Genomic DNA, 22,624 nt, shown 5'->3' with positions numbered 1-22,624 from the left:
TAGCGGCTGCCTTTTGTGTAGTTTGCAATATTTGCCTTTATTTATCTGAAACTGAAGTCTCATGTTCTTTAAGTACATCTGCCCTGTTGAACTTATTATGGGAAATAAATATTTAAATCAAAACAAGCTGCTGATTATTTCACATTTTACTTGTGAGCAACGGCACATTTAAATCTTACAAATATAGTTATTTGGCTTATATCGTGATATATATCGTTATCGCCCGAAATGAAAAAAACATATCGTGATATGAAAAAATCTTATATCGCCCAGCTCTAATTCATCATGATTTTCTGTTTTTAGCCACTTTACGCACTTTTTCACTGTCTAGAGCACAGGTGTCAAACTCCAGGCCTCGAGGGCCGGTGTCCTGCAGGTTTTAGATGTGTCCTTGATCCAACACAGCTGATTCAAATGGCTAAATTACCTCCTCAACATTTCTCGAAGTTCTCCAGAAGCCTGTTAATGAACTAATCATTTGATTCTGGTGTGCTGACCCAGGGTGATATCTAAAACCTGCAGGACACTGGCCCTCGAGACCTGGAGTTCGACACCCCTGGTCCAGAGTCCTTCTGCATTGTTTTTCACTTCAGTGCACCAGTTTGCTTTTGAGTTTTCATAGAAGACCTTGTACGTATCCATAACAATAAAAGAAAGCTTAACCAAACTAGGATTTTGTAATTTTATCCACTAAACAGGTTGCAAGAATGACTGCTTTCTTTTTTTAATTGAAGTGTTTATTGGTTATTTTGCTTTTATGCCATGGATGCCTTTTTAGAGGATGCTAGTACATCTTAAGATATTGGATCAACTTCTTGACGGTCACCATAGATTGATAGATAGTTTATCCATTTCGATTGCAATAACCCTTCTTGCAAAAATCCAGGGATTGTCAGAGTCAGCAGAATTCAAAGCAAATCATCAAAAGTCAGTTGATCACTTCACCAAAATTGATTACAGTAAATCCAATGAGAATTCAGTCTGGACCAACAGATCCACCAACCATCAAACTCTACTAAAAACTCAAGGATTGGGGTACAACTGTGATCTGTGAATCGTTTCAGCCGCTTTGCTCAGTTGTGTATGTAAGACAAACACAGTATGTGTCCAGTCACATGTTTGGCTTCAAGTACATTTGGTGCATGTCCAATTGAATACTTACATGGAAATTACTTTCCTATCATGTGCCTTTATGAAAATCAAGGTCTAGCATGCTTTAGTCATTCTCTGGGTTACATTCAATCACATATATCACGAGAATGTGTATTTATAGAACAGAGCACACAAAAATACAAATCATAACCACAGCACAGAGCGTCCTCATACATACTTTTCTGTATATTTAAACGAGTCCTCCTGGGTTGTTTAGACTACAGCTATGCTTGAAACTGAATGGAAATACTTTAACCTGATACAATAAGGCCCACTCGTGATATCATGAGTTCTTAGAGTTACCACAAACAACTGAAGATGACCCTGAGTGTTAGAAGTGCAGAGAGACAACATCACCTCATTCACTGCTCGCAAATGCTTATTTGACAGCATGTTGTGAATATATTTTGAATAATAAGCTCAGTGCTGTTATCTTTATTGTGGTGGAAATAGAATTGTCGCCGACGTCTGTCTTGCAGTTTCCATTATGGATGCAAACGTGTACCTCAGTGTTTATAGTAACATGAAACAGGATGACATTTATCAACTGTAAAAAGCAGATTCATGCATAAATACTTCTATTTACCGACTTTAAGTCTCTATTATCACCATTAAAGCTCTGTATAGCTTTAGTGTGCTCTTTAAATGTTAAACACATGAGGCCTGTCTGAGCCTCAGCATCTAAATCCCTGTGAAACCACAGCATATTAGGTGAGATTAGAGAAGCTGGTTCACAGTCTTTGCAGTTATTCTACCTGTTATCTCCTGCTTCCACTGTTTATCCTAAGTGCTTACGGTCTGTTTGAGATGAGCTTTGTAGACAAAAGAGCGCGTTTGCCAAAATGTTCAACTCTTTCATTAAATTCAGAGGAAATTTGAAAGCACCGTCTACACAGAAAGCGTCTGAGACACACATTTCTGTCATGCGATTGAACAGTATGCTGCCGTTTGATTCAATCCATCCGTCTACACTGGTGGTGCAATGCCTCATGCTTTATTCGTTTTCCTCAGCTTCAATCAACTCCTGTTTTCCTCTATTTTACCGATGTAACTCGAGCGATTGCACATCGGGCTCTGAGCTCATCAAAAACACAGGTGACTCAGCTCAGTACTGTTCCTAAACTCCTTCTTTGTTGACACACACAGAGTACCAGAGACTTCTCTGCTAATGCGCTGCACACTCTATGTTGTAATTTTGTACTTTCTAAATTTTGTGCATTTGCTCAGATCACACATCACTCTCCGTTTTCAAACTGAAAGGGTTTACCATGTATCTGTCTGAAAAACAGTTTCTGTGCCAATAGCCCAGAGAATGCATGACAAGTATTATTACAGCACCAGCTGTCCCAGGACACACATTAGGCTTTCTCATTGTGTTTTATCATTGAGGCAGACAAGGGGACGCCTTCTCAGGCCATTTCTCTTTTTTCTATGTAAGCTCATGGTTTCTCCAGTAATAAGGTGATGGGGATATTACAGGATATTTGTGCTATTCTTGTAGACTATTTCATAAGGAAGCCTTTAAGGTAAGATGGGGTCTGAATCCTTGACTGCACGGCTCTGAATAAACCTGTACAGCCAAAGAAAATTCCTACCGCGTTGTCATTTCTTCCTTTCGTCAAGGTTGATATCGGTGCGTTAGCTGACATGCCTTGCTATTAAAAATGGATTTGTTTTCTGCAAGAGTTTTCAAAGCATTGCAGGGGAATAGATTTGAGTGCAAGGCGTTGACATCAAAGACTGCCACGCAGCTTTGTCTCCCATATGACCTGCGTTAAAATCCAGACGCTATATTTGGAAGAATCTACAGTTAGTCAGTGTCCCCTCACTGTCATTTCTCTTTTGAAGCGTGAGATGAAAAATTAAACATGCTTTTTCTTCTGTTCATCGGTGGGCTTGTCTTTCTTCTTCAAAGGCATGACTCACATGATGACCTTTCAGTAACCAGGAGTTCAGCGTCTCCTGTGAAGCATCAGGGCTGCTTGAAAGCAATTTTGCTACAGTGTGTTAAAGAAAAACTCCAGAACTGTTTCCAGTTGGAGACTAACTCAGTTTAAATGGCTTACACTTCACATTCTGTTTATAGTAGAATTTGTCTTTAGGTTCTAGAGATGTTCTCACGCCGGGACCCTGGAAGTCCAAGGACAGGCAAGAGGCATGATGAAGGGTCACACGCAAGTTCAGAATCAGATTCTCGAGTCTCTATCGAGACTTAAGTCGAGTTGTCAGGAAGGGGATTAAAACAATGAAAAGCTTTCATGTCTGAGTGTTAGGCTTGTGATGCTCCATCAACGCCTCCAAATGAAGTGCTGTTCTTGTTCTCAGAGAGCGAGACTCCAGCGCTGTGATTAGTTCACAGCCTGTAATTGTACAAACAGGCTAACATTTCAGCTGTGCCGTATCTTCATCAGAGTCCAGCTGACCAAAGAGACAAGCAGTTATTGTCACCCCAGCCTAGGTGTGCAATTGTCATTCGTTATGCCCAAAGGCTCCACTTCGTTGAGAGCGTTAACCCTATATCCACCTCTGTGGCCCACGTGATGATTTCACCATCTTGTAAAACACTTGAGACTGGCTTCAAATACAAGCCAGCCCCAAAGAGTGGTGTGTTATAATGCTCAATTTAAAAAGCCTCTGTTTTCTCTTTTTGTGACAGCTGTACAGAGGATGATTTTTTTTTAAAATACCTCACCTGTTTAAAGCATGCTGAGGCACAAAATTTGCATTTTAATGTATAACTGGTAATTAGATCATGTGGGCACTGGCAGCAACGTACATCGCCTGTGCATAACTGAACAAGGATTTGAAAAAGTGTAGCAGATAATGGATGCACTTTGTTAACAAATATAGCTAACGCTGATATAGCTGATAACTTAGGACTCCTGTGCTTCTCATCCCCCCCAAACAAGACAAGAAGTCCAAAAATGCCAGGGTTAAGGCTTCAAATAATAGTCCACATTATTACACAAACTTCATGAGCACAATCTATTTTTTTGTACTCTTTCTGTTTCTCTTAGCAGCTTCACTTTTTTGAAGAAGCTCCAGACTACTCGCCTGTCTGTCACTGCAGGTTTCTCTTTTCACATATTTCCTATTATTCTCCTGCTGCTTGCTGTCTCATGAGGGCAAAAATGTGTTCTCCAGAAACGCTGCTAAGGTCGTTATTTGTCACAACTTTGAAAGTTGATCATTTTTCAGCTGTAGCCTTCATGATTATGAATTTGAAGAACTTCTTTTCGATGTTGCTTTTAATTTTAAATCGACATTTAGTTTTGTAAACATGCGTACGAACGGCAGCTCATATGAAAGAAAAACTGTTATATGCCACGAATGACGTTTACTTGTCTGCATTTGTTTGCATCTGGTTTGACAAAGTCTGTCTTTGGTCCATGCAGTTTGGTTCTTAGGTCTGTTCCTGGTTACCAAGGCATTAATGTACCAGCTGACAGCTTTTGAGGGGAAATCCGGCAACAAACAACTGCAGGCTATCACGTGAGAGACTTTCACCCTCTTGTACACTGCCCTGCAGAATGAGGCTGGCAGCGGGCTGCTCACAGTAATCAGCATGCAGCACATGACCTGCATTTATCCTTACAGCACACAATGTACCTCAGTGTTCTAACCAAAGGGGGTGTAAACCTGTAATATGATATTTTAATCATAATTAAAGGTAAAATTAGACCTACAGTGTTTCAGGGCAGTGAGACTGTTTATTCCTTTCGCTGACTTTTCCCTCAAAATAATTAGAATTTTTAAATGAATCTGTGCTCAGTGATCATAAATATGAGTAAATCACTAGTTTATTTATTGATTTATTTGGTGTCCAGAATGCTTGAGTAATCTCTGTTGCTGCTTATAACATGTTTTAGTTTGCCTTGGGAGCTCACTTTCCTTTCAGAAGCTGCAGTTGCTTATTTGCTGTTGCATTGCAAAGTGGTACAGTAAGCATTCTTGGATGAGATGGAATTAAACTAGTGGTTTTCGATTTTGCCACTGTTCCATGTGCTGACGCACTTGGGACCTTTCTTCAGCTTTAATCAATTTGCTTTTTATCCCGTCGCATTATTTACAAAGGCATCACATCTATGAGATGAACTGAAAGTGTCTGCCAGGGAAACCAAACTTGTTATAGTACTCTTCGCCAAATTCTGTGAAGTGTGCTTATGTTATGTCAAATCTTTGCATTACTCCAAAATATTGCCTTACACCAGCACTAGTTGCAGAGAAAGTCAAATGGATCTGAACCAGCGCATGAAAAACATCATTTTGGTCTAGGCTGGATGTTAGCTATTGCTACAAACACTATATCAGGTATCTTTGAAATACATGAACATATATGGAAAGTCTACTAGAAGCATAGCTAAAACTCACGAGTAGAGAGGAAATCTGACACCTCTGAAGCAATAAAAAAGATAGGTGTTGGAGACTAGTGGGTAAATATTGATGCCTACGAGGTCTTACTCAGTTTTTTATGGCCTCTGCTGGCAATTATTAATCACCTACATAAAAAAAGTAAAAGTTATGCATGCATCGCATGTGCAGTCACTAATGTCAAAGGCTGGCTTATTTCTTGGTGATATCGTTTCACCATTTTTACTAAGTTAGAGAAAATATAATGTTTTTGTATGGTTTGTTCCTGCTTGTTTACCTCCCTGTCAATGGTGTTTCTGCTTTATGACTGCAAAAGATACAGGAAACATATTCATGTGATGAACATGTGATGCTTTGGAACTAGAGGAAGATAAGAGCAAGACTGCAGTTTGATAATATAGTTTTACCAGTAATGATTTTGCAGTTATTAATAACTATATATTTAGTATATATTTGCAAATGTGCTCGTGCTCGAATTGATGTATTGCATTATGGAAAAACAGCTCAAAGTCTCAGTTTGCTAGTGACTTAAAATTAATGACATGGACAACAAAATTCACTGCAGTGGTACAATCATAATAAACCAGTGTTTAAAAATAATAGTTTTTAGGGCACATATTGAAACAACTGTACCCAAATACAGCCCCATTAGACAGTAGACAAAGTATTAAAAACACCTTGTAGTTTAAGCACATTTAAGTAATTAAGTAAATCTGTTGATGCTGTATCAGGACTTTAAACTAAAGGGCTCATCTTCAGTTCTTTGTTCGCTTGGCGACGTCCCTGTTTTGTCCCTGCTTTTCAGAGATGCTCGCTGCTCACATTGCGTGTCATCTGTATCTCGTGATGCTCATTCTGTCATGTGAAGAAAATCCATCTGAACTTGATTTCTGGAGGGGGGAAAAAAGTCTTTTGATTCCAGTTTGAGTCCAGTTTGATTCCTAGAAATTTTGAAAAGATTCCTATAATTTCAATCATCTTTAAATTAGGAAACTGTTCTCGCAAAATGAAATAATGCAGCTTTCTGGGAAAAGTTAGCAATAGTTGTAAATCACATGCTGTGTATCTGATTTCCCATAAATCTCTCCTTTTGTTTTATAAACCTCTTGTGATAATGTGTTCGTGAGCTGCTTGGCCCTGTTTACAAATGAGACCTCACAGCGACACACTGAGTGTATTGAGTGTTGTCTACATGCAACATGTCTATTGACTGGTCCTGATTGCTGCAGTGGCCCCCATCAATCAGCTGATCCCTCGAACAAGGATATAACAGGAGTGTCTTATCTGTTTTTTCTTACCTAGCTCGAAATCTGCCTGTTGTGTGATGATGCTTAGCGTCTTGCTTGCGGCAGCATCACAGGTCCTTGATCATGTGGGGGCTTTGAGCTGAATTTAGGCTGGCTATGTTTTCCTCAGTAGTTATGAGATGATAGATGTCTGTGTTCTTCCCTGGGGATGATCTCCGCTTTAAACATGGGATCCCTTTTTTTCTTTCTTTTTCCTTTTTTTTGCACTCTCACTTTCCCTCTTTGGTGAGGAAAAGCCCATAGGTTTCCAAATAAGGTCTGGGTGAGTGCTGGCAGTATTAATAGAATAAGACTGCCGCTGGGGAAAATTTCTATTGACCTGTTGAAAGACTTTATCTGATCCGTGCTGTTTCTATGGCAGTGTGGGGGCGGGATGCTACAAGGGCTCCGTGGAGATCCATGAGCAGCTGTAGCCGGCTGGTGAGCTTCAAGTAAATCATAATTAGAGTGACGCTAACCAGCTACGCCACAGGTAGCAAGACCCCACCTTTTAAATGTCAAATTTCAAACAGGAACACGCGTTTTCTAGCAGGAGTGTTGGGAAACATACAAATCTCGACACCCTACTGTAGCAGTGAGGCTTCAGCTATCGAGGGTTTCATACTACACGGCAATTGTTCGTACAGCTAATAAGTACTCACTCCACTGTAAATTCAGACACATTTGTTATGCAAACGAGACCCTCTCAGGCTCACAAACATAACGGTTGCTATGAAATGCTTTCAATCCAGCTGTCAAATACACCCTTATTCACTTGTGTGATGTCAGGGTCTTTGAAAAACGTTCAGGTTTAAGGTTTTGTAGCACAAAATTAGTAGTATTATTATTATTTTTGCATGCAGTAATAGTCCAATATTAGTTGAAGAAGGATAATAATTTGAATGCAAAATTTGGGGGGATGATACTTTAGTCTTGTACAACCTGTTTCCAAGAAAGGTTTGAATAAAAAAAAGACTTTTTCAACTGGATCATAAAATCAGTTCAGTTCTTCGTTCAGCTTTTCAGTAAAGGTTTTAGGAACATCTAAACATATTCATATGCATGCACTGAGTAAAGTCTATAGTCGAAATTGACCGCAGATGTAATTCACTGTAACAGTTCAAGTATTTATGATAAAGGATCAGCAGAAAAAGCTGAAAGACCAGTAGCTGGAACATAAGTATGGAACATGATGGGAAACAAAGCTTTGTGGGCAGGATGACTTCTCAACTCTTGACTTTATCTAAAAAGTCATTAGTCTTCTTTGGTTTGGTCCAGTTCATCTAAACAGTGTTTCAGTTAGACAAGAAGCAGAAATGGCAAAGAGCAACCTTTTCTAAATTCAGCACCTTCTCTGTGTCATGTCTCATGCCTCATTTTCTTTTTTTTTTTGTTGGCTGTGTCTCACTTCCAGGTTTGCCTTCCGCCAGCCATTCCTCCTCATGAGTCTGGTTGTTTTTTTCCCTTTTTTTCCCCTTTTGCATGGAGACCTGCTGAGGGGTTTTTGACTTGATAAAGAGGTGCTGTGTTTGTTCCGGCAACACTGAGGCCTGTGGTGTTAATGTGATTCAGCTGGCTGATTCAACCCATTAAATAACTCTGAGAAAAGAATGGCCCACTGGCTATGGCTTGCTGCTGGCTGCCAGTCCCAGGACTCACTGTATGCCTGAAACTGAATGGAAACCATGTCTTTTAGCACTGGTGCTTTGGGCACATGGCAACTTGCGAAGCTGTTTGATAGGTGGAAACTTGGACAGAGTCAATGAAACCCGGAGACGCCTTTTTTCTTGTAAATTAAAAAAAAAAAATAAAAAAAAAAATCGAGTTTTCGTAAGGCCTAGATGTGGAAACGCGCCTCAGAACGGGGTTTCCCACGGATGACCAGCTCTCTCTCCTGTTCTACTAACTGCTGTAGTCGGTACATTTGGATACTAGGAACATAACTGGACAGTGTGTCACTATAGTAAGCCTGCATTAAATGCAGCAGCTCAGTAATCAGTTTTCTCTGTAAACCTTACTTTATTTCTGAGTCATTACTCATTACTTGTTTTAGTAGAGATTTAATATACTGCTTTATGATCCCGTTCACAAAGGGATCATAAAACACATGTGTCGGTGTTTGTGTATGCGTTAGCTGGAAGCCTGGTTAGAGGATGGATGTTGTATCTTAATACTGCAAATAGCCATATTGAAGAGGCTCAGTTTTACTTTCATCTAATGTCAAATTTCCTTTCATCTTGTGACTTAGCAGCAATGGCAAACAATCTGAAGTCTTTATCCTGCATGATCAAAAGCCCAGTTAGTCATTTCCATGACTAACAATTAATGCTTTTTGTGTTTTGTTTTTAAGTCAGGGTACAGAAAGCTAGCAGTAAACCAGGTGCCTTAAAAATGTCTGGGTATTTTCAGGATGATGTTACATGTTAAATGTTAGATAAACATCTGAACAGAGGCAGTTAACACGGCTAACAAGAGTTAACTGTTTTAACTCTTTCTCGTGGTCTTCGACACCGAGCACAGATTTTGGGTTTTAAACGACCAATTAGTTTTTGCTGTTTATGATGGCAGCTTTGGAAAGTGTTGTTTTGTTTTTGCCCCTGTGTCAGTGCAGTGCCACTGATAAACACACTGATTATCTCTGCCTCATCACATGCAAACATTCACACTGGGATCATGTGAGTTGGCCTCTGTTGAATCTTCTAATCAGAAACAAGACAGCGCCTTGTCGGGGTTTTAGGTGGATAATCTGATGGAAGCTGTGTCAAAGTCAAAAAAGCAGGTTGTGACACCTCAGTCCTGCCTAAGGAGAAGGAAGTGCATCAGTGGAGCTCATGGAAACAAAGAGTGTCTTTGCTCTTAGAGGGAAAACAACTGCACATCTGGAAAACATACACCGCTTTCTACCTTTGTCAAGTCGTTTATGTCTCTTTTGCATATTTAAAGTGTAAATATCCTTACTTTGCATTTTCATTTAGACTCTAAAGAAAAAACACTTAATATTCCTGTAAAATGTTTGCCTTTAACTACATATTTGAGATCATAATTACTAAAAGTTTTGATCAGCTATGTATTTCCATAGTTCACTTTCTCATTATCGCAACTCACCATTCTACCCCTCTGCAGCTTTTTATTAGCACTATAACTATATTTGACTATATTTGGTCAATAAAAAGTCAGAAAATAGTCCACAGCTTATCCACTGACTTCTTTAAATGTCTTCTTTGTTTGTGCATCTGTCGCTCCTGCCTTGAGGGGATTTCTTCTGGAGCTGGTACAGCATTCACTTGGATCCAAAGAACTGATAAAAAATTGTGATAGTCCAAGACCAAGGTCACTATAACCTCGTGAGGCCATTTTTGGTCATAAGTTAAGAATTTTTACTAAGAAGTTTAGCATTTTTGCTTGTAAATAGTTTATTGGATTTATTGGATTCTCAGAATCATATCCCAGCATATCCATCTGGCACAGGGCGAGCGGCAGGGTACCGTATTTTTCGGACCATAAGGCGCACAGGATTATAAGGCGCACTGTCGACAAACGGTTCTGTTTTCATACATAAGGCGCACCGGATTATAAAGTGCATTAAACGAAACAAAACAGTCAGATAAGTCAAACTTTACTCAACGCATTCCTCTTGCTTCCTCCACTTCCGTACCATTGATTCATTAATGGTGAATTCTCTGGTAGCTGCTCTATAAACACTGGAAAAACACTATATGTTGTTCCAGTGTTTTTCTAATTTTTGCTATGTAACTTTGCACTGTCCACTTTCTGCTGTAACAAAACAAATTTCCCTCATGTGGGACTAATAAAGGTTATCTTATCTTACATTAATGACTAACCTCATATTGTGGCTGGATTATCTCAGTTGTTCTCCCCTACTGAAGTTTGGTCCGTTTACAGCAATTTTCCATGCAATTGCATTTGTCAAAAAAAAAAAAAACATCGGGAACTTTTATCAAGTGGAAAAAAGTTAGCGTTCATTCTCCAGGTTCACTGTGTTATGCTTTGGTATGCTAACATAGCTGTGTCGGTAGCCATAATGCTCAGGCAATCCATCAAGTGTTGCAGCTTCGTAGCTTAGCAAAGTCCTACTAAAACATTTTTTGACAGATTTTTGAGCGCCGTGTACCACATAAAATCGGTTCGAGGTCAGTAAACACAGCCAGAATTCATAAATAAGGCGCACCAGATTGTAATGATAAGCAGCTGTTGCTGTAAGTTAACGTAGTTTCATGCCATACCACAAGGTGGCACCATCTCTAAAGAATATGGGGCATGAGAGCTAAGGGGTGAGGAGGTTGTTGTTCTTCCAGCTTACCAAGCATGTTTAATAAAAGTATGTCGCAGATCACAAAACGACTCTTTCTTCATAAATAAGGAGACAAACAAAACACAGATTATAAGGCGCACTGCCGATTTTTGAGAAAATTAAAGGATTTTAAGTGCGCCTTATAGTGCGGAAAATACGGTACACCCTGGACAGGTCTTCAGTCTGTCACAGGGCTAACACAGAGAGACGGCGGGACTCTCATTCACACCATACTGTCAATTTAGAATCACCAGTTGACCTAACCCCACTAGCTGCATGTCTTTGGACTGTAGGGGGAAGCAGTCACGGGGAGAATATGCAAACTCCACACAGAAAGATGGTGGACTCAAACCCAGGACCTTCTCGCTGTGAGGTCTTAATCACCACCCCACTCTGAAAATAGCACAAACTAATATTCTGACGACTGTGCAATCATTTGCACACCAAATACAGTTTCTTACTGTGATTTAGAAAGAAAAGATTTCACTTAAATACTAACAGTTTTCTTCCATGAAAGCAAATATAAGAAATATAGCAATAGCAAATTAATCTGTGGGGTGAATGATTGTATGAGTGTAAAAATCCTCAGTGTACTGCTCTTTTCCAGACATTACTTGCAGAATTAATACTCTAAAGTATTGTAACATATTTTCCCTTCATTTTTCATTTGAAGTTTCAGTAGCTTGTGTGGATCACACCTCTCCATCTGCTAGTGCTGTTTCCCTTGCTTTTTTAAGAACTCTGTACCAGGTGCAGTTTTGCATAATATTAATAATACCTGCATGCACACTGAGTTAGAAATCCCGCCGAGTTTAGCCCTGTGTCTCCTTCTGTTTTTGGCCGTCATATGTTAGCAAGTCTTGTACAGCGAGTAGAAGAGGCAGTTTCACACGCGCGACTCATGAGTGACACAAAGGTGCAATGAAGAAACACTGCTTTCATATCGCGGCACCAAAGTTTCACCCAGACCTGAGGAGATGAAGTAGCACGCACATGTATTCTCTGTATTTTGTTTGAGACATTTTGTTTTTCGGTCCTCCAAAAGACATTTCGTCTATACTGGGAGGTTACTTTTGACCTCACTTGTCTGTATTGTATAGCTCACTCTAAGTGAGCTGCACCTACTGGGACTCAAATTAATCATTATATTATAGTGTAAGAAAAAAGCTCTACTTATGTTCTTGATTGATTGGCCAAGAGTCCGTTTTCAGTAACGTTGTATGGTGAGAGGGAAATGATAAGCAACAGTAGGAGCGTTTCATCCCTGGCTCACATGGAAGCCCTGTTCTCACTCCCACCTTCTTCCACAGATAGTGTCCAACGTGCTGATCTTTTCCTGCACCAACATCGTGGGCGTGTGCACCCATTACCCTGCTGAGGGTTCCCAGAGGCAGGCCTTTCAGGAGACCAGGGAATGCATCCAGGCTCGCCTCCACTCCCAGAGGGAAAATCAGCAGCAGGTGAGAGAGAGAGAGAAAGCTCTGGTGACAAAGGAAAAGTTTGTTTGATTAAATCAAGCAAACTTTTTATTAAAGAAATGCTTCACATATAATAATGTCATCCCACCCCTGATGTGCTTGAAAATTATGTCAAACACCACAAAGTTTTATAGTGAGTACACATTTATATCGCTATATCAAAGAATCAACAGTAGACAGGAACTGTGTTCACAAATAGTGTAGGGATGGTCGTAATATTAACAGGTTCAAAGTCAAGTTATGATTCTGCGATTATTTCTTGTCTTAAAATATCGCTTTTGCCCTTGTTTACCTACTCCCTGTAGTGGTGTCCTATGCCCACTAGAAGATTGTGTTAATGCACTTAGAAGCTTTTTGCCAGCCGCCATTAAACAACAATGCAAACAATTAAACAAAAAGCGTGTGGTGCAAAGAGATTAGGGGATACTGTGCAAACATGAGACGCATGCATAGCCAAAGACTGATATAGAACTGATGGTTATTGAAAAAAAGAAGAAAGAAAAGGAAATGAGCTCCAGGGTGAGAGAGAATTATCATTGTCACTTTAATAATTTAATATGAAATTTTTATACAGTGCAGGCTTTTCATTTATAATTTTAAATTAAATTTGTAATAACTTTTTGTTCAGGTTGAAACTCGTCTTGTAGCTCATTTTCTCACGTCATTCACCTGCAATCCAACAATGAATGAATTAAAACTGCTTATTGTTTTGTTTTGGTATAGGTTTTTATTTTTATTTTTTTACTTTCAGCTGCATATGTGTTTATTACATGTCCCCTGAGATTCCCTAAAATTTAAAAAGTAAAAATATACAGCTCATCTTTTCATGCATTTCAAAATGTCACGACCTGATAACTTCTGTAGTTCAGCTAATGAGAGTATGGCCCATATCTTTTCGGCATAGCAGCAAAGAAAGAGGTCGTGCTGTCTTTGGCATTTTGAAGGTTATACTGTATTATTATTATTATTATTATTATTATTAGTAGTAGTAGTAGTATTATTATTGAACAAGGGGAACAAAATGTCCAGATTTTATATTGCAAGTTAATCAGCACAACCACAAATGACCTTGGGATAAATATTCTCAGTTCACACTAAGGCAGTGACAGGTTTTGAAGCTTTCTCACGGCCCTCTCTAAATGGCTTTGAGCACGCACTGGCAAATTGGAATCAACGTTAAATTATCGGCGCTTCTTTCGTCACTTATTCAGATTGAGTCTCCCGTAATGTGGCTACAATCCTCATCTATTAACACGCTCACTTGTCCTTTGAACTTACGGCTCCTTCTCTTTCCTGCAGGAACGTCTGCTGCTCTCAGTGCTTCCTCGCCATGTTGCCATGGAGATGAAAGCTGACATAAACGCCAAGCAGGAAGACATGATGTTTCACAAGATCTACATCCAAAAGCACGACAATGTCAGGTAACGATCAGGGGCTGATCAGTCACGGGGAGGAGCTGGCTGGATGATGTCATGGACTGGTCTGGCGTTTTTAGAGCACTTCTCCCAGTCTGACTGAGCACTCAGAGAGCTTCAGAATACACTGTTACAAACAATGCATTTTCTCAACAGTCTCCACACAAACAATGCATGTTTGTTTCAGACAGTATTTTGGTGATTGAAACTGGACTTTGAAAGCCTTCAAATGCTGCTGTTAACCTACAGATTATTAGTAAAAAATCTGAACCCGGCTACATCAACTTACAAAATTAGCAACATGTAGACTTTCTGCTGTCGATTATCGATTACTGTGAAATCACTCCACATTTCTTTGATGAACTGACTGAACTAAAGTATCTCAACACAACTGAGAATACAGAATTGCCAGATCTGAGCTTATTATTGTAGTTTAGCAGCCTGTGAGTGAACCCACAACATCTGCTGTCCATGCTCAATAGCTCGGGAACTTTTTACACCCTCACACCTTTTATGTGGGGGAGGTAGAGGTGCTGGGAGCAGCTAATATGTACAATTAACATATAATCTACACACTGTTAAACACACGTAAGGAAGTTGCAGCAGAAGTGCTGAATAAATGACGTTTAATCCAGCTTAATCCTGAACAGTGCTGCCAACTCACAGACAGTGGCAGAAGAGGTAGGGGGAAGTGCAGACGCTGCCATGGCAACGAGCTGTATGCTATTTTCACAGAATATTTTTCACCTGCTTCTACGTACAGGATCCATGTATCCATCCGTGATCCAGGGCCATCAAACTCATTTTACAGATCACACACAGCCCAGTTTGATCTCAATGACTGATGCAGTCAGCGAGGCATTAATTGATTTACAAGACCCAGGAAGACACACTTATTTGTGTTTTTTCTTGGTTTTTTGTCTATTATTGTGAAGAATATTCACATGTTAGTATTGTTTCATGTAGCACAACTTTGAGTCCTCTGTTACTATTTGAGAAAAATTACAAAACTGTCTAAAGACTTTTATAAGACCAAAACAGCTGTGCAGACCAACAGTTACTACTGTGACCATTTTTATACCGATACTGATTAAGCTTACCTGCTTCTCTTAGAAATTTTACAGCATTTAACGCTCTCTGTCTTTTAGACTGGTGGCTGAACTGGAGTTGGAGTGAAGGGTTTGGCCGTCTCAGCCTTAAACCACAGAGCTTTACTAACCAGATGGATGTCTGGTTACTTTTTACACTGAAATGATGCACTTGATGTGGATTTAATATCTGGAACTCCGATCGTGTTTATCAGATCCCTAATCTTTCTCTTTATATCTTTTTCAGTCCCATTTTGTAACAGTTCTTAACACTCAGTTTGTTTGACTTATTTTTTATGTGGCTTTGCTCTATTAGCTGTGAACACTGTGTAAACTGTGTAGGGCAATGCAGTTGGAAACTGATCTTAGGTTTGGCACCACCTCGTGGAGTAAGAAAAGACTACATCCATTTGTGTCAGTGCACCCACATTGCAGGGATAAAGCCTGCATGTGTCATCAGTTAAACTTCAGAGCTCTGCACTCATTTTGGGGACAAAAATCAGGTATCCATAATGTGGTCTGATAGTTATGGTTGGTGTTAGAGTAGGTAGGTAAGCTGTACTTATGGTGAGGTTAAAGAAATAAACGCACATCTGTACAATGCCATCTGAGATGATGGAAACAAGACTCTTTCTTCTTCTGTGTGCATGTGTGTGTGTGTCTGCTGGTGTGGTAACAGCAGCCTGAGATTTGTTCCCTGTAGCTGTTGCAGTCAGGTGGCAGCCCAAACCTCCATAAATAATAGGTGTTATTGAAGTGCTTTATCACTTTGATGTGTCCCCGTGAGACTTCATGGGTTGGAGCATCAGGTCACGTACTTGTGTTCTTGTACACAAAAGTTCTTTTCATCGCTGCTAATGCGATCGTCATTGAGAATCATCCTTTTTATGCTGTCTGAGCTTAAGAGTTCATTCTGTAAGGGTGCGGATTGTTTTTGGAGCAAGAGCAAAGATTAAAAAAGAAGAAGAAGAAGATGTGCATGTGACAGAAGTTACTTAGACTAGTTTGCATTTGAATGAGCGTGTTGTGTAACTGCCAATTAAACATCAGCAGAGTCATGATCATTTACTGTAGATACAGTGCTTGAACAGCTAATGCTTTAAGCTAATGCTGCATCCTCAAACCCATGCTTACCTGTGAAGAAGTTAGCCTTTATGTAATTACAAACCTGCAACACTGGATGCCAAAAGCAGGAGAAAAATGAAGACAGAGCTTTGATGTCCTGTTGTAGGTTTTTATGCGACCCACTGGGGAGCATGCTGCACATTAGCAACTGCTAAGCTTGGCTAACTTCTCTCTGTCCTGAGTGTAAAGTTACTGTCGAGCTAACCGAGTGTGACCTGGCCTGTTCGGGGAGCGGGCAGTGGTTTTCTGGTAATTGGGGCTCTGCTGAGCGGCCGAGTAACAACAGGAAGAGAAGTGACAGCTCCCACTGCTACCACTAAAGAGCAAGGGGGGAAACAGTTGGAGGCAGTGAGGTGGAGAGGAAGTCACTTTGGGTTTGGAGCTTATTGCTGCTGTAGAATAGCATTAGGGTCTGCAGTATTTCTACCCATCTCTCCGTCGTTAGAATTCAGACGCAAAGGGTAGTAGTTCCGTTAATGGACTGTGAAAGGCATATAATTACATCCTTATACGACACAAGCGTACAAATAGTTTCTGATGCTTTAGGTTACACATTTCTACCATTTCAGCCTGAACCGCAGCTACCTAACCAAAGGTAGCATATTGAATGATTCAGCCAGGTACTGCGTGGGGAAAACATGCCTACAGGTTCGACTAATTTCAAGCAGCGGTGCCTCCAGCTCGGCCTCACTAAACACAATTAGCAGATGGAAGACCGTGCAGAGTCGGGCCTTGTGGCGGTGCTGCTGGCTGCTGCGCCACACTGCAGGGCTGCTTGTAAGCTTTATAGGGAAGCTGATAAAAAGATTTCAGTACTGTGAGGGCTAAGTCAGGCCAGCGGTCTTCATCAGCAAATTTTAATGTCCAAAGTCCAGAAGCAAGAACAGGCAAGTTAATTTTTTATTTATTGTCACACAATAGTGAAGAATAAACCACTAAAAATAATAAACCAATAAACTGTGAAGTCACATTCACACTTCTAATAGGGACAAAAACAGTCACATTGAGCAAGTAAGTACGCTTCTACATTTATCTTTCAGTTAGTCTCAGGTTTTCCAGATTAGGTGTCAATGATTGGAGGAACCTTTCCAACGCTATGACATCAAGGATTTGCTATTAAATTGCAGATTGTCATCATGTAAGAACCTATAGTGCTCTCTCAGCCCCAGAGGAAAGAAAAAGGCTGCTTATGAATCTGACAAAGGATTTGAAGACATTTATTATGCTCTATGGAAAGTTATCTACAAGTTGTGCAGATTTTTAAAGGAGATTTTCCAAGATTTCTACAGCAAAGTCTGAAAGTTTGAGTCAAAAACAAGTCTGTAAAACAATCTGCATATCCACAATATCTACAAAACCTAAGATTTACTAACATATAAAAAAATAAATCATTATCTTTTTGCGACCATCTAGAAATATCAGTGTGTGCATGTTTGTATGCTGCCACAGGACAAAGCAGCTCGGCTGATTTCAGCAGGCCTTTATTAGCTGTTTTCCAATGCAAGTCTTTTATTGTTTTGGGTCCACAGCTGTGCTTTGCTGCCTTAGTTTCCCTTTTCACATTTAAAATAATATTTAGTATGGTTGAATGTACTGACTTTCAGCAAATAGTACATTCACTTCTGGAGGTAGAACAGCAATCATGGCTGGAGGAGCTTCAGTCATGGTGGCCATTATGTTACCTGAAACTTTTTCTTTTTTCACTGTGTTCTTGATGGGAGAGGACAGGTGTCGTGTTGCTGCCACTGAAGTAAAGTAATATCCTCTGGCTTTTAGCAACCAGGCCAAAATGTGCACTGACTAAGGGATTATGTAAGAGGGCTCTGGGGTAGATGTCTTACAATAATAACAACAATAATGTTAATTGCACAGCACTAAAACAAGGAAAACCAGCATTACAAAGTGTGTTACGCCAGCACTTAATACACATAATACAATACAAATGTACAAGTCTCAATGTTTCCAGCCTGCTAAGATATCCCCAGACAGAATAGTGTAACTGGATCTACTCTGATGTGACGCTTATGTGTCAGTCTGAGGATAAAAACATGGAAAGAATATTGAATAATTAGAGGAACTGACCTTGTGTTTGTTTTACATATTCTAATTGACCTAAACAGAAGAATTAAAACTGAACAGCGGTTTTGGTTATGCACACCTTACATAAGGTGGTTCTGGTGATGCTGCTGGGACCATGCCTGACCGGATAGTACGTCTTTAGTGAACAAGCAGCAACTTACATGTATGCAGCAAACAACAGGAAACACATTTGATGTTCACTGTCTTTATACAAAAATACTTTAATAATGTTTAATAATGAAAACGTGTATGGTTTGCAGAAAAAAGGAATAAAAGAAAAACAGGAAATTAAGAAAACTGTGGTGGAGAAATTGAAGAAAAAGGAAGAGACAAAAGCAGAGAAGCAATGAGCCAGATGGCAAAGACTGGAGGAGCTGTTTGTTGTATCCCAAATCTTATAAATTTCCACTATGAAATCACATCATGCATTCAAATCCTGTCTGTAGTTACTGCAGACATCTCAGCATTAATGTCTGCCCTTGCACCAAATACCTTATAAGTGCTGTTTTAGTTTCCCCAATAATAAACAAGGGGGAAATATTCTCTTTACAGTGTGCAGTTATGACTGAGGGATTTTTTTTTACCACTCTCGGCATGTGGCACATGCAGATCGTATTGTTTCTATGAAGCCTGCACAGCTTATTTCTTATTTATGACCAGGCAAGCTATGCACATATTTAGTTACATGTTTGTTTTAGGCGAGGGATGCAAATCAAGCAGTAAATCAAGAGCTTGTGACTGTTGAGGTTTGGGTAGTGACCACGAGACTGAGGATGCCAGCGGCGGAAATTAGCTTTCTCTGAAGGGTTGCTGGCCCCTCCCTTAGAAAGAGGGTGAGAAGATCAGTCATTCAAGAGGGGCTCAGAGTAGAGCCGCTACTCCTCCACATTGAAAGGAGCCAGTTGAGGTGGTTCAGGCAGCTGACAGGATGCCTCCAGGGCACCTCCTGGGTGAGGTGTTCCAGGCAGACCCAGGACATGCAGGAGAAATATCTTGCGGCTGCCCTCGGAATGTCTTGGTGTTCCCCCGGACAAGCTGGAGGAGGTGGCGAGGGAGAGAGAGATGCTTAGGCTGCTGCCCCCACGACCCGGCCCTGGAGGCTTTTTGAGGATACTGTAAATTCATCTTTGATTTTTAAATTGTGCAATCAGTCTGATCTGTTGTCCTCAGTTACCACTGCAACAATCCCCGATTGTGTTCTTAATAACCTTAAAAAAATGAACTGATCTGAAACCAAAGTCTCTGATTCTTCTTCTAAAGAACGTCCTCTCATAATTTTTTTTTCCACGTCTGTGTAATTGCCTTTAATCCTGTAAAAAAGGACAAAACATCAAATCCATAAAGAACAATTTAGACCTTATAATCCAGCGTTGTTTACTATTTCCTAATATGTAAAACTTAAAAAACAATCGAACATTGTCCGTAGCATCTAGTGCATGATCTGCTCTTTAATCATTGTCACAAAACTAAAGATCGGTAAGAGTTCACGTTGAACTATAAGGAGCCAGTCATCACCACAGTAAAGATTAAGTGGTACTTAAGGCACTGTCTCTTGTGCATACTTATTCTCCCCTTTGTTGCTCTTGTATCTTACCACCCACTGTTCCATCTCATGCTATATCAGGAAGAGGCCTTGCTCTCTGCGCCTCTGGGTCACTGGTGTGGGGAGGGACTGATAAGATCTGTACATTGTAAACGGATTTAGTACTTTAGTAATGCAAAGAGCTTTTTTTCTAAACAAATAAATCATCATCAGGGAGTTTCTTTAATCACATCGGTCATTTCAATTATGTTCTGTATTCTTCTGCCTCTCTCTTGAAACACATAAAACCCCACATTTTCAGGATAGTTCATATATTTTTTGAATAAATAATAAACATTCTAAGTCCTACAAAAATTGTGATACTATTATTATTAGTGATGTACTAGATACAACTAATCTTACATTTTTGGCCCATCGGCTACTTTTTTTTGGATTGTGTAAGTGAGTCTTTTCTTTTTTACTTGTAAAGGTCTGTGTCTGGAGAGCTTTGTTTATTTATAACTAAAGAGGGTAAAGCAGTTCTACTTCCCTTTACTTCTCTTTGACGAACATGATGAAACAGGCAATAGTTAGTCTGTTAAGTGAGTGCCATAAGAACCCAGTATACAGTTTTATTTGCAGATGGTGAGAGAACCCAGTGCCATGCTAAATGACTTCATAGACCATACTGCTACACTGAGAAGCAATAGGTTTTCCACAAACCCCCCCAGATAATATTCCATTTGGGTTTCTTTTCTACTAATTGTTAAATGTTATATATAACATTTACACCCAAAAGCTAGCCAACATGAAGCAATTGCTCAGATGATGCTTCTGTGCATCCTAATAGCAAATCATTAATTGGGTGCTCAGTTTTAGCTACTTTAGCTTGGTCACAGTCACTTCAGACCTGCAAGCTGCTTTGCAACCCAACCCCACCACAGCTTTTCCTCTCATGACTTAATTAATGTCAAGTCTGTTGTCAACGCTGGTCGACAAGAGACAAGACAGACAAACCAGTCCACCTAATTCATATTACTGCAAATGGAAATAACATCTTCTCCTGACTGTTGTGGTTACATGTTGTTAATTAGATCGCAATGTTATAACTTTAAAACTTAAAACATTTCCGATATGTAGCACATGTCAGACTTTCCTGTCTTTCTTTCTTCCATCCCACAGTCGCCCGCTTTCCTTCATTAACCGTCACTACCCAATTAGATAGACCTGTGCTGAGTCCAGACACATCGGTCAAGTGTCTGGTTTCACTCCACCTCCCATGCAACAGTTCACCGAAAGCAATCAATTATTCTCAGAAATGTGTACCCCAGAGAGGGAACTCTTAATCCTTTGCAGCCTAAGACCCAAATTGAGTAAATTTAGGAATTTTGGAGCCGGGGTTCATTAGAACACGTTAGCACTCTTGACATATGAGCAGTCAAGAGAAAAAGGTAGCCTGTGAACCCTGGACAAAAAACAAAACAAAAACAAACTGGTATAACGCTTAGACAAAATGAATTTCACATACCCAAAATACACTCACCTCAAAGCAACCACATGGCCAGTCTTGGCATACTGTACAAACACACCATGTTCTTTCGCCTGTGTAACAGCCACTTACCCTGTGAGATTCATGTGAGCTTGTTTGGTCTGAAACATTTCTTTATTTATAGCATTCTCTTCTCCTTCCTGGAGGGTCTTAATTTGAAAAGCTAATTGTACATAGTCGGGGAAGTGATTAAATCTGCTTCTCATAACGTGAAACAATGACAATGCTTCTTGCCTGCAGGTGTTGTTGCACAGCTGAATATCGGATTGCTGCAGACAATGTATGAACTTGTACGTGATTGTGTTTATATCAGAGGCAAAAAGGCGTAAGTTGTAACCATTATGAATGCATTAAGAAAAACATGAAGAGGAAAAGCCCAAAAGGGACATGGAAGGCTATGTTACCAGAAGACTTGGCAAAACAATGAAAAGATTGCTTATATAAAATGAGTGAATTTAAGTTTACATTAGAATATATTTGATACTGAAATATGTCAGGAATATGGAGTGTACCTGTGAATCAGTGACTGAAGAAAACATGAATATTCACAGAAGATAATTATGAAAAAAAAGAATGAATGACCTTGAATGATCTCGCGTTACTCTGCCTTTACTTTTTAACCACATTTTTCTGCACTGTGATGTTCCTTTAGGCTCTGTGCATTCGGTACAGCAGCACAGTTTTATCATAATGTAATGACACATGTTCTAATAAATTATAGGATTAATCTGAGGTCTTTATTCCCCACCTGACCATGACTTACAGCACAAGTTGTTTTCCACTCCTCTGCTGTGAAATTAAGATTTGGAAACTAAGTAAAGGGAACTCTCTGACATACAGGATGTAAACATGTATGCCAAATACGATTTCTTGTCTTAAACAGTCCTTTGTGAGCATTATTTTAACAGGTGTTTACAAGTCTAGTAAGTGACTGTACATACTGAAGTAACAATTTGTTTTTATAACGACTTTAACTATTAGCATCTCCTTTTTCTGGAGTGAAAAACCTGTTATGCCATATGGGACTGTTTTTTAACATTTAACACTTCCTCTAATATTTTCTAACATCATACCAGATTTTAACCAGATTTTTCATATTTCAGTCAGATATCTTTAACAGAAATTAGTTTAGCTTTCCTTTCAGGGCGTTATTAGCTGGCTCAAGCCCACATGTGTCGTAAAGTGTACATTACACTGCATGTTTATATTGCAATAAAAGCAGCGTAGTGCGGTGATGTGCTGCAAAG

The 22,624-nt window shown here is 39.7% G+C and overlaps 1 protein-coding gene across 2 annotated transcripts in view; it reads left to right on the top strand.

The window, feature by feature from the left end:
• The window catches only part of adcy5 (adenylate cyclase 5), an 89,356-nt gene that overhangs the window by 32,886 nt on the left and 33,846 nt on the right, over positions 1–22,624 (top strand). For both annotated transcript variants that reach the window (XM_031732914.2, XM_031732913.2), the window contains exons 2-3: positions 12,432–12,581; positions 13,899–14,020. In XM_031732914.2, the coding sequence (XP_031588774.2) occupies positions 12,432–12,581; positions 13,899–14,020 (272 nt within the window). The remainder of the gene's footprint in view (positions 1–12,431; positions 12,582–13,898; positions 14,021–22,624) is intronic.

Source organism: Oreochromis aureus, linkage group 16 (genome assembly GCF_013358895.1).
Source record: "Oreochromis aureus strain Israel breed Guangdong linkage group 16, ZZ_aureus, whole genome shotgun sequence".
NCBI classification, from domain to species: Eukaryota; Metazoa; Chordata; class Actinopteri; order Cichliformes; family Cichlidae; genus Oreochromis; species Oreochromis aureus.
Note: the sequence above shows the minus strand (reverse complement) of the source record. Positions and strands in the feature narration are given on the sequence as shown.